General features: G+C 44.0%; 1 protein-coding gene across 2 annotated transcripts; it reads right to left on the reverse strand.

Annotated features, from left to right (window-relative positions):
* Positions 1-553: 553 nt before the first annotated feature.
* On the reverse strand, positions 554-16,341 carry HAUS1 (HAUS augmin like complex subunit 1). 2 transcript variants are annotated; one of them, XM_026688415.2, is made up of 9 exons: positions 16,242-16,341; positions 14,417-14,591; positions 12,507-12,642; positions 10,288-10,422; positions 8,939-9,062; positions 5,980-6,045; positions 4,969-5,040; positions 2,710-2,757; positions 554-901 (listed from the first exon to the last, which is right to left on the reverse strand). In XM_026688415.2, exons 1-9 carry the CDS (start codon positions 16,332-16,334, stop codon positions 818-820), a joined length of 933 nt encoding a protein of 310 aa, XP_026544200.2. In that variant the 5' UTR covers positions 16,335-16,341; the 3' UTR covers positions 554-817. The 2 variants fall into 2 exon arrangements, with proteins under 2 accessions (XP_026544200.2, XP_087814827.1); XM_087958701.1 differs by having other exon boundaries at positions 16,251-16,329.
* Between the last annotated feature and the right edge of the window lie 3,725 nt (positions 16,342-20,066).

Genomic DNA, 20,066 nt, shown 5'->3' on the forward strand with positions numbered 1-20,066 from the left:
GCAAAAATGTCATAAACTGGTCATATGACCATGGGATGCTGCAAATGGCCATAAATGCAAGCTGGTTTCCTGGTGCCCAAAATGCAGTTGGATGACCAAGGGGTGTGTGTGTGTGTGTGTGTTGCAAGCAGTCTTTGGAGCTTGGAATCTGGATTGCATCTTTCAAATAACTTTGAAGTCATAACAAAGGGCTCTTCTTGGAATTAGGAAAGTTTGTTAAAGCAGGGGTCCCCAACCACCGGTCCGCGGACCGAACCGGTCCACGGAACAAGTCCTACCGGGTTCGCTGAGAGTTGCTGGGCGCCGCCATTTTTGATGAAAAGTGCTTCCAGTGAGCTTTTCCGGTAGAAAGCTCACCGGAAGCACATTTTCATCAAAAAGATGGCGGCGCCCAGCTGATGCCGGTACCGGGCCGCAGCGTAAAAAGGTTGGGGATCACTGTGTTAAAGGACTTGCTTTAGGTTTTATACGATTTTATCTTTAATAATGTAAGCCGTTCAGAGGTACCGAGTGGTAAGATGGACAGCTAATAAATTTTATAAATAAATAGTCCTTTATTGTCAGTAATGAGATACAGTTATTTATTCTGTGAGTTATATACAATAATATTTTACAACACACAATAGGGTAATGGCCTAACCCAATTGCTTGTGCAAATGCATATGTTAACATTTTTATTCAGCAAGGCTGAATACTACATACTAGTCCCAGAAAGAAAAATAAATTTATATATAGTATGGTATGTTCTGTTAAGGGAAGAGAGAAACCAGCAGTCACAACACCCACAATTGTTCCCTTTCTCCATGCACCAGAATGATTACACAAACGGTCGTTTGGTAGGCAAAGTCACTGAGAGTGCCGTCATATCCAGCTTTGTTGAAAACTCGGCCTCCAGAGCTTCCTGCAAAGGGTAAAAGAGGCTCCATAAGATGATTTCTTTTTAGTATTTTTTTTATTCATAAACATTTTGAATAAAATGTATTGTCAGGGAGTATCATTTACCAAAAACCAAAATAAGAACAAAAATAAATATTAACATATCTGCTAATAACAATAATAAATAATAATAATAATAATAATAATAATAATAATAATAATAATAATAATAATAATAATAATAATAGTATTTACAATAGTTTTAACTACATTTTTATATTAGCTTATTTGTAATTATGTTGGCTACATTGGCATATTTATAATTATATATATATTCTATATATTCATACATAGCAATAATCTTCCTTCATCTAATTTTTACCTCTTATCTCTAACCATTCGTAAAATCTGTCCCATGTTGAGTAATATTCTGTGTCGTCTTTGTCCTTTATTTTTAATGTCAATCTATCCATCTTTGCACAGTCTAGTACAGTGGTGGCTAACCTTTTTGGACTCCTGTGCCAAAAATTGTGTACATGCGCTTGCACGCTCGTGTGCCAGCACCCAGAAGGCAATGCGTGCGCCTCCACGCACCTACGCATGCGCGCGCAATCCCCACCCCCACTGCCCCCTTACCTGCACTGCGCCTCACAGCTGATTTTCGGCTGGTTTCAGGCCTTTTTCGGCCTCCCAGAGGCTTGAGGAAGGCTTCTGCAGGCTTTGCAGGCCGAAAACTAGCCCCGTTTCGTCACTTCTGGTATTTTCGGAAAAACAGGAACTAGACAAAACAGGGCTAGTTTTCGGCCTGTACAGCCTGCAGAAGCCTTCCTCAAGCCTTTGGGAGACCGAAAAAGGCCTCAAACCAGCCGAAAATCAGCTGTGAGGGGTGCATGTGCTGTGAGGTAAGATTGCCTGCAGCTCACATGCTGGCACAAATGGCTCTGCGTGTCACCTGTGCCATAGGTTTGCCATCACGGGTCTAGTATTTTCCGAATTACGTCCTCATCTGATGGGGTCTTCTCATTTTTCCAATACTGTGCAAATACAGTACAATCCTTGCTGCTGTCAATACATGCAAAACTAGATATATAGTCCCTTTATCACAGCCCTCCGGCATTATACCCAACAAAAATATTTCTGCTTTTAGATGTACATGTTGCTCAATCATCTTTTCCAACCATGCTGTATTTTCTTGCTTTCACACAAGTTCACCACATATGATAATAAGCACTTAGGATTACACTTCCAACACTTGGCGGACATATTACTAAACATTTTTTTGCTAATCTTCCATAAGACGATTTGTATTAAAGGAAAACAGCTTTTTCTTCAAAAATGAAGAATACAGGTTGTCCTCGACTTACAACCACATTTCTGTCGCTCAGCCAGATCGCCATTCAATGAGTTTTGCCCCCTTTCTTGCCATCGCTGTTCAGCGAATCACTTTCACATCAGTTGTTTAAGTTAGTGACACAGTTGTTAAGTGAAACTGGCTCCCCATTTGACATGGCTGGTCAGAAGGTCGAAAAAGGGGGAACACCTGACCCCAGGACATGAGAACCGTCATAAATATGAATCAGTGGCCAAGTGCCCACATTTTGATCTCGTGACCCTGGGGATGCTGCAACGGTTCTAAGTGTGAAAAAATATTTCAAGTCAAGTTTTTTAGTGTTGTTGTAACTTTGACCGGTCACTAAATGAACTGTTGTAAGTCAAGGATTACCTGTACTGACTTGGGACTAAACAATGCCCTTCTATGTATCTCTTCTGCTAGATTGAAATCAGCATCCATGTTAGCCCCGATTTCAGCTTAATGCCAAAGAAAAGACCTACCAGCTCCCTCTTGGCTTCTTCAATCTTCACTCGAGCAAGAGAAGGATTCTGAAAAGAAGAGGAAGACCACAGCAATAACACTTAAGACTTATATACCACTTTGCCCTCTCTAAGTGGTTTACAAATTCTTGCCCCCAACAATCTGGGTCCTCATTTTACCGACCTTGGAAGGCTGAGTTGGTCAGGATCGAACCCCTGGCGGTGGGCAGAGTTAGCCTGCAATGCTGCATTCTAACCACTTTGCCACCATGACAAGGAGGAAGGAAGGAAGGAAGGAAGGAAAGGAAAGGAAGGAAAGGAAAGAAGGAAGGAAAGGAAAGGAAAGGAAAGGAAAGGAAAGGAAAGGAAAGGAAAGGAAAAGGAAGGAAGGAAGGAAGGAAGGAAGGAAGGAAGGAGGAGTGAGTGAGTCAGGATTCCGGCAGTTACCCCAATTAAATCATGAGAAATGTTTTATGAGTTGATGGACGGAAGGAAGGGAGGAAAGGAGGAAGGAAAGAAAGAAGGAAAAAAAGAAGGAAAGAATAGCAATAGCAGTTAGACTTATATGTGGCACTCTCTGGGCAGTTTCCAATGTCACCATATTGCCCCAATAATCTGGATCCTCATTTTACCCCCTCGGACGGATGGAAGGCTGAGTCAACCTTGAGCCTGGTGAGGCTCGATCTGCCAAATTGCAGGCAGCCGGCAGTCAGCAGAAGTAGCCTGCAGTACTGCACTCTAACCACTGCGCCACCGTGACTCATTACATAGTTGTAATGCCGCACGCAGGATTCCCTCCAAACATCCAACATGCCACAGAGAGGGCATCCCTCCCAAATATTCCACGGCATGGCATAAATACCCAACACTCTGGCACAGTGTTTCTCAATTTTGAGATGTGTGGACTTCAATTCCCAGAATTCCCTGGGGCAGCTGTGCCATGCCAGAATTCATGCTGCTGTCCCTCCTTTTTCTGCTTCTGTATTCCACTCTCCTTAAACCCAGTTCCCCTAATGCAGGGGCCCCCAACCCCTGGTCCATGGACTGGGACGGGGCCGCGGCGTGCCAGAAACCGAGCCACACAAACCAGTGAAGCCCCATCCGTGGGATTCAGTCAGCCCGTGAAACCACCGTCCCGTCTGTGGAAAATCCTTTCTTTGATCCCTGGTGCCTAAAAGATTGGGGGGGGTCCATCCAATGGTGGGCTGCTACCGGTTCTTCTGAACCGGTACGAACAACGATCAGTTCGCCCCACCCACCCACGCCCTGTCCCAGGGGCCGCCAACCTTTTGGACCTCAGGGAACACCAAACTCATAATTTTAAATCTCGCGGACCAGAGACCCCGGGAAAATCCCCAAAAAAGTCTGCAGGGAAATTCCCCACCCCGTTTTCCTAAAATGATCAATCGTTCTTTATTTGGGACTGTAGGATACCGTCTCCAGCTCCGTTCTCAGGAGGGGGGGGAGAGAGAGAGACAGAGACAGAGACAGAGACAGAGAGAGACTTTTGGCTTCATGAAAGAAAAGCAGCAGAAGTCTTTCTTTCTCTCCCCCAAACTCCGCCAGAAATGAGTCTTTGTGAGACTTGTCATGCCAGCGGAGCCTCTTGGAGCAGGAGGCCTTGCAGGGTCCCAAAGACTCATTTCTGGTGGAGTTTGGGGGAGAGAAAGAAAGACTTTTGCTGCTTCCCTTGCGTGCAGCCAAAAGCAGAAGAAGCGGAAAGAAGCAGCCCGGTGGCCAGGCCAGGCGCGTGGGGCGAGTGGGGCAAGTTCCTCCCCTCCGCCCTTTCTCCCCTCCCCTCACTACCTCGTGTTGTTCGCAATGCAAGCAACGCAAGCCTTGTGTTCCCGCTGGCCATGTGGGCGGCGCAGCCTGGATTCATTGCTTTGTGGGTGATATTTCTCTGTGGACCACCAACATTTTCTCACGGACCACCAGTGGTCCTCGGCCCCCTGGTTGTCGACCACTGCCCTATCCCGTCTTACATTTCCTTCTTTTGCAGCTCAGCTGATTCGCGCGGCAAAGTAGATTACCGCAGCTCAGCTGTTCTTCTTGCCAGGGAAGGCTAGAAGGTGAGCTGGAGAGATTCAAATTGCTGTATGCACATGCGAAACACACACTCCCAAAGCCGGTTGTTAAACCGGTTGCAGCCCACCATTGAGTCCACCTTTATCTCCTTTCTATTCTGGCCTCACTTTTTAGTGTCCACAAAATGGGTGCAGGACACCTTTTCTACAAAAAGACAAGCTCAGGAAGAAAGGGAGGGAGGAAGAGAATTACCGGTGTGAGATCCAGATAAGACTCTATTTTCTTCTGTAAAGGAACGGACTGGTTCTTCAAGTCTGCCAGTTTCTGTGGAAATAATTATTTTATTTTATTTTGATTTTTTTTTTTGTTTCGTTTCATTTGAATGACAAGTAGTCCTCAACATACGACTGCAACTGAGCCCAAAGCTTTTATTGCTAAGCAAATGGATTTGTTAAGTGGGTTTTGCCCCATTTTGTGACTTTTCTTGCCACCTTCGTTCGGTGAATCGCTGCCGTTCTTAAGGTAGTAACGCTGTTGTAAAGCCAACCTGGTTTCCCCACTGACTTCGCTTGTCGGAAGGTCGCAAAAGGGAATCAACATTACTGCTGTTACAAATTAGAAAACCTTTGTGTTCCGTTTGGCTTTTTTGTTTTTAATTTTTCCATCCAATTATTTTCTTTCTTTCTCTCCCTCCCTCCCTCCCTCTCCATCCCTTCTTCTCTTTTCTCTTTCTGTTTCTGTGTTTCTCCCTCCCTCCGCTCCCTTTTTCCCTCCATTTTCTCTCTTCTCCCTCCCTCTTTCCCCTCTCCATTTTCTCCTTCCCCATCCCTCCCTTTCTACCTTTTCTCCCTTTCCCTCCATTCCTTTTCTCTCCCTCCCCCTCCCCTCACTCACTTCCCCCTTCCCTCCCCCTTCCTTTTCTCCCCTCTCCCCTTCCCTCTTTCCCCTCTCCCTCCCTCTCCTTCCCTCCTTTTCTCAGCTTCCCCCTCCCTCCTTTTCTCTCCCTCCCTCCTCCTCCCCCTCTCTCCTTTCCTTTTCATTCCCTCCCTCCTCCTCCCCTCCCTCCCTCTCTTTCTCATTTCACTGCAGGCCTTTGCACATCAGATGCTGGAATCCTGGCCGTTTGAGAGAGGCTTTGAAGAGCTTAATCACAGCAGACTCAGATCCCAGCTCTACGTGGCTGAATTATCACTTCCTCCAGCTGCCCAGGTAAAATGCCAGCCGGCTGGTCTCATCCTGTAACGTCCATGGTGTCCCACCCACCTCTGAGAGGGCCACCAGTGATTGATGCGTCAGGGAAGCATCCAGCCCACTCGCAGACAGCTGGTCCTGCAGGGGGAGAAGAGAGAGAGAGAGAAGAGACAGCAGGTGGGATGAGGAAACTAGACTAAAAGCACCATCATAAATGTGAATCAGTTAAGCATCTGAATTTCGATCACGTGATCCTTGCAATGGTCATTAAGTGTGAAAAATGGCCATAAGACACTTTTTTTCAGTGCTGTTCAGAGGTGGTATTCAGCCGGTTCACACCGGTTTAGGCGTACCGGTAATGGAAATTTTGACTAGTTTGGAGAACCGGCAAATATCACTTCCGTTGGCCCCGCCCACCCACCCCCGCCATTATACCTCTCCTATATTCCCTTGTTTTTTTAGCTCGGCTGATTCGCGTGGCAGAGTGGATTGCCACGCCTCAGCTGAGGTAAAAAAAAAAAAAGCTCAGCTTACCATCATTGACAGAGGTCAGTCTTTGAGCCCCCCATGTGCGCACGCACAAAGTGTGCGCGCCTAGAATTGCGCATAGAACCGGTAGGAAACAATTCGGAAAACAACTACTGGTGCCATTGTAACTTTGAACAGTCACTAAGCAAACTTATCTGTGAACCTGTTTTCTTCCTTGGTCAAATGGGCCGAGCCTTTATTCTTTCTTTCTTTCTTTCTTTCTTTCTTTCTTTCTTTCTTTCTTTCTTTCTTTTTTATTTATTTATTTATTTATTGATTGTCATTCTACATACATACACTATACATACAACGAAATTTACGTAACACCCAGAGACCAGACTCAACATGCACACATACATGACAATCCCCAAACAACCCCCACCCGCCAAAATTCCCCGCCCCCTAAAAACACACAAGCATCCACACAACAGACCAACTAATACTGTCCAACAGCTCACTGATGGTGGTCCTTAAGTTCATCATCTTGGCTTTTGTGACTGGTGGGCATTAATAGTCCGTGTTTGTCATTTCCCTTTACCTTCTTCTGTTCAATTTGGTGCCCATCATCACATCTTGGGCAAGAAATCCTCTCATTTAATTATGACTGTGTAGAAAAGGAAGGAAGGAAGGAAGGAAGGAAGGAAGGAAGGAAGGAAGGAAGGAAGGAAGGAAGGAAGGAAGGAAGGAAGGAAGGAAGGAAAAGAAAGAAGGAAAGGAAAAAGGAAGGTGAAGAAAGATGAAAGGGAGGGAGGGAGGGAAGGAAGGAAGAAGGAAAAAGAAGGAAGGAAGGAAAAGGAAAAAGAAAGAAAAAGGAGGGAAGGAGGGAGGGAAAAGGCAAAAGGAAAGGAAGAAAGAAAGAGGGAGGGAGGAAGAGAAGGAAGGAAGGGTGAAGGAAAAAAGAAGGAAGAAAGAAAAAGAAGAAAGGGAGAAAGGGAAGGGAGAAGAAAAAGAAAGAAAGAAAGAAAGAAAGAAAGAAAGAAAGAAAGAAAGAAAGAAAGAAAGAAAGAAAGAAAGAGAAAGAAAGAGAAAAAGAAATCCCAATACAAGAGAATATTTGGAGTTTAGGGTTGATCTGTGGCGTCATTGGTACTCGCTGAGCTTTACCAATGATGTCACCCTGTTGGGTGATGGGATATCTGCAAGAAAACCATCAGGTTCCGAGAACGCCAAAGATCCCAACAGTTCAATCCCTAAAGTTCAAATATTCTCTCCTATCGGTTTTCCAAGTCTGAAAGCTAAAAAGAATCAAATGTGGATAGCAGTTGACTGGGAGATCAGAGTTTCCATAAAATTGCTTTCCCCCTCCACACACCCCCAAAAATATCCTGGATGCACGTATACAGACTCTAGGAACTGAGGCTAACTGTGCTGTCCAGACAGTAGTTAATTGGGAATTGGGATAATTAACTGGGAATTGGGAACTGTCCTCTTAAGGGAATGCCTCAGGGTAAATTTAGTTAATGCATCATGAGAAATGTAGTTCATGTCATGTGGCCACATCTGATTGGTCACTGAACTGACCCTTGGTTGGGTTGGGGGAGTTTCCTTTACTCTTGCTCGGACCCCAGCATCGTGTGGGTGTCTCACCCTTTGCTCCATCCTTATGGGATGAAGATAACTGTATTTTTACACTATAAAGTCATCTATGCGAAGATTGGACATTAGATGGATCTCGACATAACCGTGAGTTACACTTCGAGGATGCCTTGTGACCCAATAAAGAAACTTTGTATGGAAGGAAGCCTTTGTAGAGTTTGCCTGACTGTCTTTATATTCAGACAGCAATTAAGAGACAGAACCGTAACTTTGCTAACGGAAAAGCATGTTCTTTAAAACAGTGATCCCCAACCTTTTTGATGCATCAGCGCGCCCGGCGGTACGGCATCAACTGGGCACCGCCATCTTTTTGATGCCAAAAAGATGGCGGCGCAGCATGCTTCCGTGAGCTTTTTCGGGTAGAAATGGCTTTATACCCGGAAAAGCTCACGAACGCTGGCGCCGCCATCTTTTTGATGAAAAAGTGCTTCCGTGAGCTTTCTACCCGGAAAAGCTCACCGGAAGCACTTTTACCAAAAAGATGGCGGCGCCCAGCAACCAGCGGCCCGGTAAGACTTGTTCCGCGGACCGGTACCGGTCCGTGGACCGGCGGTTTGGGACCCCTGCTTTAAAACATGAAGATTTTCCTTTGCAGACGAACCTCTCAGAGCAAGAGAGATCTAAAGGTATACGGCCTAAAAAGTACTTTTACTGTAAGCTTCTGCTTTTTTTCCTTCAAAATCCAAGCAAGAGGATTTGTTCTCATTTGTCCTCCATTTCTCCTCTTTTGGGATCCCCTTTAAACAGATGTTCCCAAATTTCAGATGGTGGGATGGGGACCTGCAGGAACTTAAACCATACTTTTTTTTTTTTAAAGGAAAAAAAATTCTTTCCTTTTTTTTTTTTTCCAGTCCCCCAAAATATCAATTTCCTTCCTCAGAACTCTTAGCAGTCCGGTCCGACGTACCTTGGCGGATTTAATTTCGCCTTTGATGTCTTCCGATTTTTTCATTAGGAACTCCATAGTCTGCATTCGGCGATCGGCTGTTTTTCTTTCCTCTATCAGAAATTTTTCGGTTTTCACCACATCACTGCAAAGGAGCAACAAGAACAGAGTATTTGTAGTCAGGGCTGAAGTGTGAGTTTTGTAGTTTTCTTGCAGATGTTTCATTACTCAACTAAGTAACAACTTCAGTGCTACCATAGAAATGAGTGGAGGGGGAGGGGAGGGAAGGAGGAGGAGGAGGAGGAGGAGGAGGAGGAGGAGGAGGAGGAGGAGGAGGAGGAGGAGGAGGAGGAGACAACTATGAGATCCTTGGTGCCCTGTGAGCTTATTTTCTTGCAGATATTCCCTTACCCAACTAGGTGATATCATCAGTGCTAGAAAGGAGTGAGGTTTGCAGTGGGGGAGGAAGAGAAGGAGGGTAAGGGCTATGGCGTCTTTGGTGCTCTCTCAGCTTGGTTGTTTTCTTGCAGACATTTCATGACCCAACTAGGGAACATTATCAGTGCTAGAAGGGAGAGAGGTTTGCAGGGGGGAGGAGGAGGAAGATGACACCTGTGGGGTCTTTGGTATCCTCTGAGCTTGTTTCCTTGCAGACATTTGCTTACCCAACTAGGTGATATCATCAGTGCTAGAAGGGAGGGAGGTTCACAGGGAGGAGAAGGAGGACTGTGGGGTCCTTGGTGCTCTCTGAGCTTGGTTGATTTCTTGCAGACGTTTCATTACCCAATTAGGGAACATCATCAGTGCTAGAAGGGAGTGAGGTTCACAGGGAGGAGAAGGAGGACTGTGGGGTCCTTGGTGCTCTTTGAGCTGGAATGTTTTCTTGCAGACGTTTCACTACCCAACTAGGGAACATCATCAGTGCTAGAAGGGAGAGAGATTCGCAAGGAGGAGGAGAGGGGAAGGAAGAGAAGGACTGTGGGGTCTTTAGTGATCTCTGAGCTTGGTTGTTTTCTTGCAGATGTTTCATTACCCAACTATGGTAGGTAACACCACTAACATTGCTAGCATTAGCAACCAGTGCTGGGTGCTTTTAAAACCAGTACCCTCCGTCTGTTTCCTGCTGTTATTTCCTGTTTGGTTCTGCAATGCCATCTGTACCACTAGAACCCAGAATGAATACTTGGCATACATTTGGAAATCAAAAGAGACAGCATGCCATTTAATTATGACAGATTCATGTGTGTGTGTGTGTGTGTGTGTTTAAAAAGCGTAAGTCGAGCCAGCTGGCTAGCTGAAACTCTGCAAAATATTTTGGGAGTAAAGAAGGGAAAGAAAGGCAAGGAAAGACAAAACGCAAGAGTGCTTACTCCTGAAGGCGTTTTTCCAGCACAAGCGCTGAGGTGAGCTTTCTTTGCAGGGTGCTGAGTTCGAGTTCGAGTTCTTTGTTTTTGGATTGTGCTCTGGACAGATCAGAAGTCAAGTCGTTGATGGCAGGAATAAAACTAAAGACAAAAAGCCCAGTTAATCAGGATTTGTGCTTTGTTTGTTTTTTTACATGGAGAGCTGTCATAGTATTTAGCAACTGGTCACTATTAGATTCGGAGGGAGTTTAGGTGAGAGGAGCAGCATACAATTCTAATAAATAAACAAACAGGTAGATCAAAATTTGGAATTTTATTGCAAATTTGGATATCCTCATCTCATTTGTGAGCTTAGCAAGAAGCATTTAAAAGACTAATATGTACCCCACCAAAAAAAATAAAATGTGAGGGTTGAACATGATTTCTTTCCTCTATACGTTTATCCACAGTGATAGTATCTTGCAGTGTTTGCTATAGAACAGAACAGTTGCAGTGTGCACCTCTAGGTCAGGGTGGTAAAAGATGTCCCAATTTGTGTTCTCAAAACAATCCTGAAGTTGCTGGGAAGCATCTTCTGGCCAAGATTTCACTGTCTTTATTATAGGCAGAGCCCGTCTCCTAAGAGGGATGTACGCTGGTGCTCAAAGCAGTGGCATATGGTCTGATTGTCCCAAATGTGGTAATTGTATAACCTTGTAGCCATGTTTGATGTTGGTATATACTTTGTCCAATATGTTTGCTCCTCTAGTAGCACACTTAACATGCTGATAGAATTTAGGGAGCACTTCTTTTAAATCAGCTTGATTAAAGTCCCCTGCTATGATATGCACAGCATCAGGATACTTATTCTGCTGATTATTAACAATGTTATACAAGAATCCCAAAGCTATGGTAGTATTGGCATCAGGTGGGATATAGACTGCAGTAATCAAAACCACGCTGAATTCCCATCGAAGATATATGAGTCTACATTTAAGTGTCATATACTCCAGATCCATGGAGCAATGGCTGTCTACAGTCTTTGTATTGATACACCAGCTTTTGTTCACATAAAGGCTTAAACCTCCCCCTTTGATCTTGCCAGAATCTCTACTCCTATCCTGCTGGTGAGCTATGTAGCCTTCCAGCTCAACAGCTGCATCTGGAATGAGTGAATGAAGCCAAGTTTCTGTGATTAGCAAAACACAGCAGTTCTTGATGAATTTAGTCTTTACAATCTGTAGCCCTAATTCATCCATTTTGTTAGTCAGAGATCTTGCAATTCCAAGAAATATACTTGGAATTGAAGGCTTGTGTGGAAACATACTCAGCCTAAAGAAAACCCCAGCACGGCATCCTCTCTTCCTCATCCTGTTCTTCTTTCTCCGCCTCTTCCTCCTTCCTACAGGGATAGTGATCCATGGCTCCCCCAGGGGCCTAGCTGCCTCCTTCGGTATGTTATGAGAATGTATAAAATCATCCGTAATAACCTTTTCACATTTCAGTCCAATTTGTAACAAGGCTTGCCGACTATAGATGCTCCTTGCCCCACAGGATTCAATCAAGGAAAGGATCCAAAACACACACAGAATCATACACACCATACACTGAAAGAAGGAGCGGTTAGCCGCAGCATCCATGTGCGCAGCCGTCTTGAAAACCGTTGAAATAATAAACAAATGCTGTACCAGAGGTTATCTAAATTTCAATCAAGTTTTAAAGCTAGCACTGTAGATTTTCAGGTGTTCCACAAACCAGTGTAGAAAAGATTCTGTTCTATAGAGAAGCATAAATGGATGGATGGATGGATGGAAAGACAGATGAGAGATGGATGGATACCGTATAGAGATAGGTAGGTAGGTAGGTAGGTAGGTAGATAGACAGATGAAAAGACATGATATAGATATAGATGAAAAGATGTGATAGATAGATAGATGATAGATAGATAGATAGATAGATAGATAGATAGATAGATAGATAGATAGATAGATAGATAGATGATACTAGATAGATGATAGATGGATGAATGGACAAACGGACAGATGGCTGAGTAGATGGATGGACAGATGACACCATAGATAGATAGATGGATGGATGGATGGATAGATGGAGGGAGGGAGGACTGTTTAAATATTCCCCAACTCTTCTCTCTAAAAAAATATTAATGATCATGAAGCGCCTGTAATTCCTCCCTCACAGTTGGCACTGCAGCATTCAGAAATATTTCCGGAAGAGATTTACACCACCTTGCAAGAGTTGTGTCCTTTGTTTCCAGAACCAAGGCAATATCCACTAGGTTGTTTAGGTAGCTCATACTTTCTTTCGATAGGCTGTTAAGGGAAAAATTCAGACCCTCCATTAAAAGTTCCTGCAGTAAGAGGCCTGGGGAAAGAAAGAGAAGACAGCAGGTGTTTTAAGGAAACATTACGGCAGGGGTGTCAAACTCGCGGCTCACGCGCCAATGCGTCACGCGCTGGCCACAGCCACCCCCATTTTAGCGAAGGAGAAAAAAATTCGTGATCCGTCACATGGTGACGTGACATCACAAGTTTGACACCTCTGCCTTTACGGCATAAACATCCTTGGTGTGAGACTGACACAATGACTCTAATCTAATTAGAGAGCCAGTTGGATGTAGGACAGTTAATCTCGGCTTACAAACCTAATGGAGCCCAACATTTCTGTGGCTAAGCAAAACAGTGGTTGCATGAGTTGTCTGCCCCATTTTATGACCTTTCTCGCCACCGTTTGTTAAATGAATCCCTGCAGTTGTTAAGTGAGTAACACAGTTGCTCATTGAATCTGGCTTCTCCACCAACTTTGCTTGTCAGTAGGTCGCAAAAGGGGATCACATGACCCAGGGACACTCCAACTGTCGTTAAGTATGAGTCAGTTGCCAAGCCCCTGAATTTTGACCACGTGACCATGGGGAGGCTGCAATGGTCATAAGAGTGAAAAATGGTCATAAGTCACCTTTTCCAGTGCTGTTGTAACTTCGAACGGTCTTTGAATAATGGTGGTAAGTTGAGGAATAGGTAAAGGTAAAGATTCCTCTCACACATATGGGCTCATCTCCGTTACAAAGCCGAAGAGCCAGCACTGTCCGAAGACTTCTCCGTGGCCATGTGGCCGGCATGACTAAACACTGAAGTGGTCATAAAATGGAGCCAATGTCATTTAACTGTTTCACTTATCAATGGCAATTTTGGGCTCCATTATGGTTATAAGTCAAAGACTACCTATATGCAATCCTTATCCTTTCTGTGCAATTCTGTACCATTATGTCCGGCTTCGTATGTTGTTTGATCCCAAATAATTGTGATTTTTTTTCCCTTGTGGGTTTCTGCAATTATAAATAAGACACAGCCTGTGGCTACATACGTAAGCCAATTTCTGGTTACCCATGTGACAAAAGGGATCAGCCACAAAAACTGAGGTCAATGAAGTGTAAGATATTCTCTTGATAAGTTTTGTGAGTCTTATGTGTGTAGGAGAAGAGCAGGCTGAGCTGGAAGGCAGAGTTAAACGTGTCATCAGTTTGGAGTCATTGCATTGCCACAAGAGACCCAAGTCCAGCCCCCCTATCAATTACATTGACCCGTAAAGGTAAAGGTTCCCCTGACACATCTGTGCTAGTCATTTCCGACACTAGGGGGCAGTGCTCTGTTACAAAGCCAAAGAGCCAGCGCTGTCTGAAGACGTCTCCGTGGTCATGCGGCTGGCATGACTAAATACCGAAGGCGCACGGAATGCTGTTACCTTCCCACCAAAGGTGGTCCCTATTTTTCTACTTGCATTTTTACATGCTTTCGAACTGCTAAGTTGGCAGAAGCTGGGACGAGTAACGGGAGCTCACTCCATCACGCGGAGCTAGGGATTTGAACCGCCTTTCTGATCGACAAGCTCAGCGTCTTAGCCACTGAGCCACCACATCCCCAATAAGTCGAAGAATACCTGTAGTTAAAGCACTAGGCTAGAAACCAAGTGGCTGTGAGTTCCAGTCCCACCTCAGGCATGAAAGCTGGCTAGATAATTACTTCACAGGAAAGTTGTTGCGGGGAAAATAGGATGCGGGATACATATTAGGCCCATCTATCCTTTCAATAAATATTGCTACTTATCAAAACAAGAAAGGCAGGGAATAAATTAATCTCACCATCTGACTCGTACTCCACTGCTTTCTGCTTCATATCTTCAATTAACAAGTTGATGTCCCGATCTCTGGACTCATTGCATTCGGCCAGCCTATACAAAATATCCACCGTCTCTGCGTTCATTTCTAAAAGAGGAACCGGCTGCTTCCCAAAAACTTTCTTCAACCATGAAGTGACCTGTTAACAAAAGAAAAGAATGATGGTTTTTCTCCTACATTTTGCTTCTGGGGCATGAACACATTTCAAAAGGTGGGTAGGCGTGACTGTAACATTTCAATGTCGTGACATTTTAGATTTTTTATTAATGTATTTATTTACATCCATCCTTTATTTCTCTTTTATCAATACACAATACTCCTCCTTCCTTCTCTTTTCTCCACAACAACTTTGTGAGGGTGGATTGAGCAGATAGCAAGAAATTGGCCTAAAGTCACTCAGCTGGTTTTTATGCCTAAGGTGGAACTGGAACTCACAGTCTCTTTGTGATTGGCCCAAAATTACCCAGCCAGCTTTTATAATAACAGAGTTAGAAGGGACCTTGGAGGTCTTCTAGTCCAACTCCCTGCTTAAGCAGGATACTTTACCCCACTTCAGACAAATGATTATCCAACCTCTTCTTAAAAGCTTCCAGTGTTGGAGCATTTACAACTTCTGGAGGCAAGTTGTTCCACTGATTAATTGTTCTCACTGTCAGGAAATTTCTTCTTATTCCCAAGTTGCTTCTCTCCTTGATTAATTTCCACCCATTGCTTCTTGTCCTGCCTTCAGGTGCTTTGGAGAATAGCTTGACTCCCTCTTCTTTGTGGCAATGCCTGAGATACTGGAACACTGCTATCATGTCACCCCTGGTCCTTCTTTTTATTATATTCAGTTCCAGCAACCATTTTTTCATGGCTAAGGCGGGACTAGAACTCACCGTCTCCTGGTGATTGGCCCCAAGTCACCCAGCTGCCTTTCATGGCTAATGCGGGACTAGAACTCTCATACACCGGGTGATTGGCCCAAAGCTGTCTTTCATGGCTAAGGCGGGACTAGAACTCACCATCTCCTGGTGATTGGCCCAAAGTCACCCAGCTGCCTTTCATGGCTAATGCAGGACTAGAACTCTCATACACCGGTTGATTGGCCCAAAGCTGTCTTTCATGGCTAAGGCAGGACTAGAACTCACCGTCTCCTGGTGATTGGCCCCAAGTCACCCAGCTGCCTTTCATGGCTAATGCAGGACTAGAACTCTCATACACCGGGTGATTGGCCCAAAGCTGTCTTTCATGGCTAAGGCGGGACTAGAACTCACCATCTCCTGGTGATTGTCCCAAAGTCACCCAGCTGACTTTCATGGCTAATGCAGGACTAGAACTCTCATACACCGGGTGATTGGCCCAAAGGAGTCTTTCATGGCTAATGCGGGACTATAACTCACCATCTCCTGGTGATTGGCCCTAAGTCCCCCAGCTTTTTCATGCCTAAAGGGGGTTGGGGGGTGGACTAGAACTCACTATCTCCTGGTGACTGGCCCTAAGTCACCCAGCCGTATTAATAAGGAAGAAGACAGAGAATTGGCTTCTCTAACAAATATCAATTTAATCTAGAAGCTCACAAATGGAACACAAAAGCTTTGAGCCCGGCAGGATATTATTTGCTAAATGTTGTTATTTGTTAGACTGGAGCTGCAGAATCAAAAGGGCTTTCAGTTGGAAAGAAACCGGGGGGACGGGGGACAGAAAACAGGGGAACGCGTTTTTGCAGGAAAATCTTTCCGATCCTTGTAATTTTTTATTCTTTCTTAAAAAAAAATAATAATCCCCGAATGGTCGCAGCCTCGCTCACCTTCGTTACCTTTTCCTCCATTCTGGTTCCCTTCGCCCTGCGTTGCAAACTTCCCGCTCCCCCACTTTCTCGGTCGCTGGCCAATGACGTCATCGGAAACAGGGGCTCTTGGGAGTTGTAGGCCGGCGGTCGGGGCTGCTTTCCCCTGCAGCCTCAAATAACCCCTTGTAAGGAAAAGAAAGGGCGAGTCTTTTTTTTTTTTTTTTTTTTGCCCTTTAGGTGAAGAGTCTGGCGCGAAATAGAAGAAAAAATAAAAATAGAACTGAGAAGGGTAACTGCTTTAAAACACTTGGAGCCAGGTCGATGTCTCTCACTGTCCTTGATCAAGTTAGATTATTATTATTTATTCTCATTGTCTTCTTTCCTCGTCCTTTTATTGGTGTGATGATGGTGGTGGTGGTGTTGCTTTGCATGTACATTGTGTGCTTTTTCCAAAAATGCTTTTTTCAGGAGGCAACTGGACTTTCTGATTTTTCTTCGAAGACGTTTCACTTCTCATCCAAGAAGCTTCCTCAGCTCTGACTGACTTCTTCAGCAAATGACCAGCTGTCTGCCAGGAATATAAATCCTTCCCTTCCCCACTATCCTGGCAGAGTTGAAGAAGCTTCTTGAATGAGAAGCAAAATATCTTCAATAGAAAAAAAAAACAAGAAAAGTCCAGTTGCATCTGGAAAAAGCACCTTTGGGACAACCATGACCTGGAGGGACTGAGAATTTCTACAGACTTTTAGCTATACAATATGTGGTGGACACTCTTTGAATGGTGTGGGAGTAGGAATGGACTTCCAGAGGAAAAAATTGCAGACTATAGGAACCAGGAGAACTACCCTGAGACCCTGAGGACACAGATAAACCTCCAAGTGCTTCAATTTAATCTGAATATTGAGGTTTTAGTTTAGAAAAAACAACTCATACGTTAACTTTTGTCTTAAAAGAAAAACACAATAACAGAGCTTTCAATGATACAAACAACTTTTTATTTGAAAGGTAAAAGTTTGCATTTGGCCTGCTTTTAAACAATTAATGTGATTTTTGCTATCGCGTGCATGCTGATAATTTGTTTAACCTTGGCTCATACTTTGTAAGTTTGAGAGCAACACATGCAGCACTCAGGTCATCTGTTAGTCTGTTTCTGGTATCAGATTTGAGATCATTCAAAGCTGAAAAGAACTGCTCACAAGCATAAGATGATCCAAACAAAGGAAAGCAATCCCAAGTGCTTTCATTGACTTAAAAGTAATTGGCGGAGAATTCCACAAGGATTTCATTTTTTGTTGCTAGAAATGGGCCTCTCCTCTCACATCTGCTGGACTTTCTTACTAACAGACCTCAAACTGTTAGGATTGGCAGCTATTTTTCCTCCACTCTTGCTCTCAGCACTGGCTCTCCACAGGGTTGTGTGCTGAGCCCCTTTTATATTCACTCTACACCTACGACTACACTCCCTCTTGTCCCACTAACTCTATAATAACATTTGCAGACGACACCACGTTGGTGGGACTCATATCAGGAGAAGACGAGATGGCCTATAGGTCAGAGGTTCTCAGACTGGTCTTGTGGTGCAAGAGTCATAACCTTGCCCTGAACATCAAAAAGACCAAAGAATTGATTACAGACTTCAGAAGATGCAAAGCATAGCCTCTCCCACTATATATCAATGGAGACTGCGTGGAAAGAGTTCATAGTTTTAAATTTCTAGGAACTCATATTTCTGACAATATGGTCAGAAACTCATATTTCTGACAATATTGGTCAGTCCACACTATGGCCACTGCAAAGAAGGCCCAACAGTGCCTGCACTTTCTGAGGCTGCTGAAAAAGAGTGGTCTGGGTGAGAGGTTGCTGGTTACTTTTTACTGGTCTACCATCAAGAGCATTTTGGCATACTGTGTAACGGTGTGGTATGCTGGATGCTCTGCAGTGGATAAGATGATGCTCCAGAGAGTTATAAACACAGCACAAAAAATCATCGGTTGCTCTCTTTCTTCTTTGGAAGAGATTCTTTCTAGAGCAGGATCCCCAAGCCGGTTCGGCGCAGCTGGCGCCGCCGGTTCGCGTGCTGGCGCCGCCAGAAATCACTTCCGGTGCGTCACAGAAGTGATTTTCGTAAAAAGGCGCTAGTCGTGAGCTTTTCGGTGAAATGGCTTTCACCGGAAAATCTCCATCTTTTTGAAAATTGCTTTTTACCAAAAAGATGGCGGCGCCAGCAACCAGCGGCCCGTAAGGCTTGTTCATGCCGTGCCGTCCGCGGACGGGTTGGGACCCCTGCTCTAGAGCACTAAAAATCTCCACAGACCGTTCTCATCCTGGACATTCATATTTTGAACTGTTACCATCAGGAAGGCGTTACAGGTGTCTTAAAATGAGGACTAATAGACTGAGAAACAGTTTCTTTACCAAGGCAGTAACTGTCTTGAATCAAACAGTGCATTTGTGATTTAGCCCTATGTATTTGGTGGCATTTTTAAACTATCTAACTTACATGTTTTAGATAGGTTTTAGACTAGGTTTTTAATTATTATTTTAATTATTTTAATTTTTAAATACTCCTGTAGTGTGATTGTGATGTGGTGTTTGGGACACTGTGCTGGAGTAGCTTTCAAATTTCATTGTATTTGTAGAATGTAATGACAATAAAGGTATTCTATTCTATTCTATTCTATTTTCAGAACTAACTGTGCTGTCCTTTGTCATCCTTTCATCTTTTCAAGTGTTTACGCAGGTTATAGAATTTATTTTTCCAGAGAGAGGTTTCTTGAAATTCTATTAGCTCCATTTCCAGATTTCCTAAATCTAACCAGTCTAAGCAGGAAATATCAAGTTCTTCAAATTCGGCTTTATCTGGAGAAGTAAGAAAACACAGGGTTGTCTCCATCTTACGGAACTTTAAAAATCTGTTACTAAAATTCACCTTTGCAGCTACTACAATGCTAGAAAATTCCTTGTAGATTTCCTGATGGCTTGTAGAATTGTCTGCAAATCTTGTAGAATTTTCTAAATGCATTTTTAGGTGTCCAAGGAGCTCCAAGGAGCTGCTGATACAGTTCTACAGAGGAATTATTGAGTCTGTCATCTGTACCTCTATAACTGTCTGGTTTGGTTGTACAACCCAACAAGACAGACACAGACTTCAGAGAGTAATTAAGACTGCAGAAAAAACAATTGCTACCCACCTGCCTTCAGTTGGGGACCTGTATACTGCACAAGTCAACAAGATGGCTGTGCAAATACTTACAGACCCCTCACATCCAGGACATAAACTGTTTTAACTCCTTCCCTCAAAATGATGTTATAGAGCACTGCACACCAGAACAACTGCACACAAGGGAAGTTTTTTCCTGAGCGCCATCACTCTGCTAAACAAATAATTCCCTCAACACTGTCCAACTATTTACTAAATCTGCATTACTATTACTATTAATCTTCTCATCACTCCTTGACACCCATCCCCTCCCACTTGTGACTGTAGGACTGTAACTGTCGCTTGTATGCTTACTATTTATATTGACTGCTTCCTAGTATGATTGATTGCTTATTGTACCCTATGACTATTATTAAGTGTGGTACCTGATGATTCTTGACGAATGTATCTTTTCTTTTATGTATACTGAGAGTATTTACACCAAGACAAATTCCTTGTGTGTCCAATCACACTTGGCCAATAAAGAATTCATTCGTTCATTCTATGCCACGCTATGCTCCTCTCCAACCTCACCATGGGAATCATTTTCACCACAGACTCAACAGGTTGCCGTCCGCAATGCATCCTCACTCTGCATGTGAGATGCACAACTTACCCCAGACATGGGTAAAGGAAGCACTTGC

This window comes from Notechis scutatus, chromosome 2 (genome assembly GCF_049901735.1).
Source record: "Notechis scutatus isolate UNSWTSFEM ecotype Mainland chromosome 2, rNotScu1.2, whole genome shotgun sequence".
NCBI lineage: Eukaryota > Metazoa > Chordata > Lepidosauria > Squamata > Elapidae > Notechis > Notechis scutatus.